Raw genomic sequence first — 3926 nt, 5'->3', positions numbered from 1 at the left:
GTGGGGCAGCCCGCGCTGCCCTGGGCCCTCCCTCAGCTGCCCCGGTGCAGGGCTTGGGACTGCAGCCTACGAAGGGGCCCCAGAGAAAAGGACTGCAAAGGGCAGGAGCAGCACCCCGGGGTGCAGTGGGGTGCATCGTCCTAGGACGGTTTCCTGCCCCTGCCTGGAGGGAACCTCTCCCCAGGCTGCCCGGGAGGAAGAGCCGCCTCTCGCTTACTGTGTTGGCAGGATTCTCCGAAATGAATCTCTCGTTCAGGTCTTTGTAGAACACCATGAGGTTTGCGAGGTCTGTCCTGAGAGGAGAAACAGAAGGCAGGCTTAGGGTTTAGTAAAACAATAACATGAAACATACTGAAAAACTATGCAAATAACCAGTCAGACCAGTAGGGCTGGGCCGCTCTAAGGGAGCTTTTTCCCCAATTGCCATCATTAGGGCTTCTGAGATTATATCTGAGCTTGAGGTGCCAGCTAGAAACTCGTACATGAAACTTACTTGTTCAGCTTCTTGTTGATTTTTTGCCCTTTGTCCCAAGAGAGAACTCGAAGCATCCAGTCCTGGAAAAAAGGCAGAAAATACTGCTCTAGCCATGTGTGCGTGTGTCGAAATCCCCTGGACAGGGAGTTCTTGCTCTACATCTCCTTGGACCAGCTTGGGTGGCAGAACTGAATGTGTCATGAGCCAGCTGCCCCTGAGGGGATCTCCCAACCCACAAGCCAGATTTTAGTTTAATGGTGAACTCCTGGAGGGGGAGCCTTGACCTGGACACAACAGACTGACCCTCTGGGAGGAGCATCATTGAAGTGCTAACGAATAGCCCAGGGGGCCCTTGCTTCCTTGCTGAACCTCTGCATATATTTCATGCCTCGTTGTGCTGCTGCAGCAATTAGGAACTGACCTCTGAGACAGTGGATGGCCACTGGGCGATGCTGGTGGTGAGTGCCCACTCCTTGAAGCTGGAGAGAGAGAGAGAGGGACAGGCTTTGAGTTGAGCTTGAATTCCCCCCCAGGCAGCGTTTCACCCCTGGTCCTGGGCAGGACTTACCTGCAGGCATCTTTGCAGATCTGCTGGCAGCCAAGCTGCTCCTTCACAAACTTCTCGTGCAGTCTGTAGTAGCAGTACACTGTGAGAAAGGAGCAGGATGTGTGTGAGGGGCTAGGAGGAAGAGCAATGACCTTTCCCTGTCTGTCCTGGAGTGGGGTTTCTGGGGTGCAGGTGGCCTTTGTGGCCATCACCTGCGTGGTGGGGATAAAAGGTTTTATTCTATAAATATTGCAAAATGCTCTGAGAAGTTGTTGTCACTTGCTATAGGAACCAACAATTGCCTCAGGCAGTGAAGTCCTCTGCTCGGTGCTGTGCACAGGTCACAAGCCTTTAGGGCAACTGTCAGAAACGAGTGGCTCTGAACAGGAGAGGTGGTGGTTGGCTCTGTGGTGTGGGGTCTCCAGTGGGCCGAGGCAGATTTGCCTCTTCCCAGCACGCTGTGTGGCTGGGGAGGTGCTGGGTGCAGGCAGGGCTGTGCCTGGCAGCGGGCAGTGTTTCAATACTTACTCCAGTTGGGGTTTTTCTTGTAGTTGCAGTACTCAGCCCCAGCAGGTAAGGGCTGGGCGTACTGGGCACAGCCACACGAGTCCACCATGGCCTTCTGAAAGCAGGAGTGCAGGCAAATCTGGGGGAGATAAACCAAGAGCTGGTATCTAAGAAGCACAGGCTGCTGCTATCAGGTTCCCACTTCCCTGCTGCTAGCGAATACAAACACAGGCAGAAAGTGCCATGGAGGGTTGAGGCTCCAGCACAAGAAATAGGAAAATAATGCTGAGGGGGAGTCCTGGGGATGTCCCTGCTTCCCCAAGAGCCAACAACAGCTTCAGTGTTGCAGCTGCTCTGTCCACAGACAAGAAAAAGGTTTTTAGTCTGCTATGGTATGTGGTCTGTGAATCAACAGCTAGGTGTGGGAAGTGATTCACTGGTGAAAATGTTCACACCTTTGACCAAACTGTGTTGGTGCATATTTGGAGACCTGAAGTTGTGAAGATTAATAGGGTGGTAAAATTGGTGTTTTATGATAAAACACTTAACCTGTTGGAACAAGCAGGAACTGAACCTCTCTTTTTGAAATCCCAACCAGGCCTTTTGGTCCCAGTCACAGCCCTCCTGAACACTGAGTTTTGGTGAAGTACTGTTATTAAAAACCTGAGATAATGTCTGTCTGATTCTACCTGGCAACACATCACAGCAGATTTCAGGTAGAATACCCCATAAAATAAAAATCCTGCTCAGCCACAGGCTTTGCAGTCAGCAGCATCCAGTACAATCACAATTCTTCAAGTCGAGAGTGCCAGAACAACTGACACCCTCCAAGAGGACCCAATTACAGAAACCATGCAAAATTAGTGGAAACTTACTCTGTAAACAAACATCCTGCTATCTGGATACAGATTAGATGGTATCTGTCATTCTTGGAGTCCTAAAGGTCACAATTTCTGGCTTCAAGGGTTACTAAGCTGCAACATTTACTTGGCCAATATTTTCCAGTCTCACATTGCTTGAAAATTGCCTAATGAGCTCATGTTCTCTCTTTATCTGACAGGACGCCTAAGGGAACTTCAAACATCAACCACTTAGGAATAAAACTTGGATTTTAAAAAGTGCTGTGGTATTTTACATCGCTGGTCAAAAGCAGTGACCCTGCACCTGGACTGTTCCCAATCTCAGATCCTGAACTACACAGCATGGTAAAGCTTTTTATGAAGGCAGCTTTCAAGCGACTGAAAAAAACAACTGAACAGATTTACCTGGAGTGAGTAGCTCTTGTTATAGAGATTTTCTACTGGTATGTCAGCACCAGTCTCCGTGCAGTCACTGTAGGGCTTGCTCAGCTTGCGAGACCGAGTCTGAGAACCAGAAAAGAACAAGTCTCAGTTTTTGGAGTGCACAGAGAGCCCAAATGATTTAGTGGCAGTTCATCATGTTTCTGAAACTGTAAGTGATGGGGCAGGTTTGAACAGCATGTTCCCTGTCTGCCATCTCAAACGATTTGTCAATCACTTGTCAAAACAAGGGTTGGGGTTGTTTCTTGTTTGGTTGGTTTTCTAATATCCATTTTCCCAAAACACTGCTCTGGCTGGATTAGCTGCTGTCTTCCTTGGAAACCTCTGCAGAAAAGCTGAGATGGTGTAATTGTAACTGAGGATTTTTCAAAGGGTAATTCATATGTATGTTTTCTCCCACTGCAAAGTCCTAGAGGCTATGCATTGTTTATCCTGGATGCCTTGTTTGTGTTTTGAGGGAATGGGGGTTGTTGGTTCTTTTGTTTCCTGTGAAGCCCCACACCTTCCTGACCTGTTGCTGCACTGGCTGCTCCTGTTCCACAGGCAAAACAGCACTTTGGCCTCCGCTGGTGCCCAGCAACACCTCTCTAAAATCTCTCTAGATCAAGTGTTTGTACCTGCTTCAGGACTTTTTCCAGGCACTGCTTTGACCCTTCCTCTCCAGTGAATGCTATCACCTTTTCCTGTTCTGCAATCTCTGTCCTGAGAAAAGAGCTCTGAAACGTCACGTGCTGCGCCCACGAAGTCTGCTGCAAGCAGGGCTGGGAGCCTCAAATCCACACTGACCTGGTTCAGGCTGTGTCGCCTGCTTCCTGCAGACCTTGCTCAACACTGAACTCCTACCATCGTGCTGCAGCAACTACCCACTTCACAACAAAGACAGTGGCTTGAAACCCTCTGTCCTGAGAAAAGAGCTCTGAAACGTCACGTGCTGCGCCCACGAAGTCTGCTGCAAGCAGGGCTGGGAGCCTCAAATCCACACTGACCTGGTTCAGGCTGTGTCGCCTGCTTCCTGCAGACCTTGCTCAACACTGAACTCCTACCATCGTGCTGCAGCAACTACCCACTTCACAACAAAGACAGTGGCTTGAAACCA

The 3926-nt window shown here is 49.6% G+C and overlaps 1 protein-coding gene across 1 annotated transcript in view; it reads right to left on the bottom strand.

Annotated features, from left to right (window-relative positions):
- Positions 1-217: 217 nt before the first annotated feature.
- SCNN1G (sodium channel, non-voltage-gated 1, gamma subunit) overlaps positions 218-3926 on the bottom strand; it is a gene marked incomplete at both ends in the record, with an annotated part of 9194 nt that continues 5485 nt past the window's right edge. The window contains 6 exons of the mRNA XM_008938068.1: positions 218-293; positions 494-555; positions 897-954; positions 1044-1122; positions 1551-1668; positions 2795-2893. Of these exons, the coding sequence (XP_008936316.1) occupies positions 218-293; positions 494-555; positions 897-954; positions 1044-1122; positions 1551-1668; positions 2795-2893 (492 nt within the window). The remainder of the gene's footprint in view (positions 294-493; positions 556-896; positions 955-1043; positions 1123-1550; positions 1669-2794; positions 2894-3926) is intronic.

The sequence above is a fragment of the Merops nubicus genome, unplaced genomic scaffold, assembly GCF_000691845.1.
Source record: "Merops nubicus isolate BGI_N331 unplaced genomic scaffold, ASM69184v1 scaffold40973, whole genome shotgun sequence".
Taxonomy (NCBI): Eukaryota; Metazoa; Chordata; class Aves; order Coraciiformes; family Meropidae; genus Merops; species Merops nubicus.
This window is presented reverse-complemented; position numbering and strand designations above follow the sequence as displayed.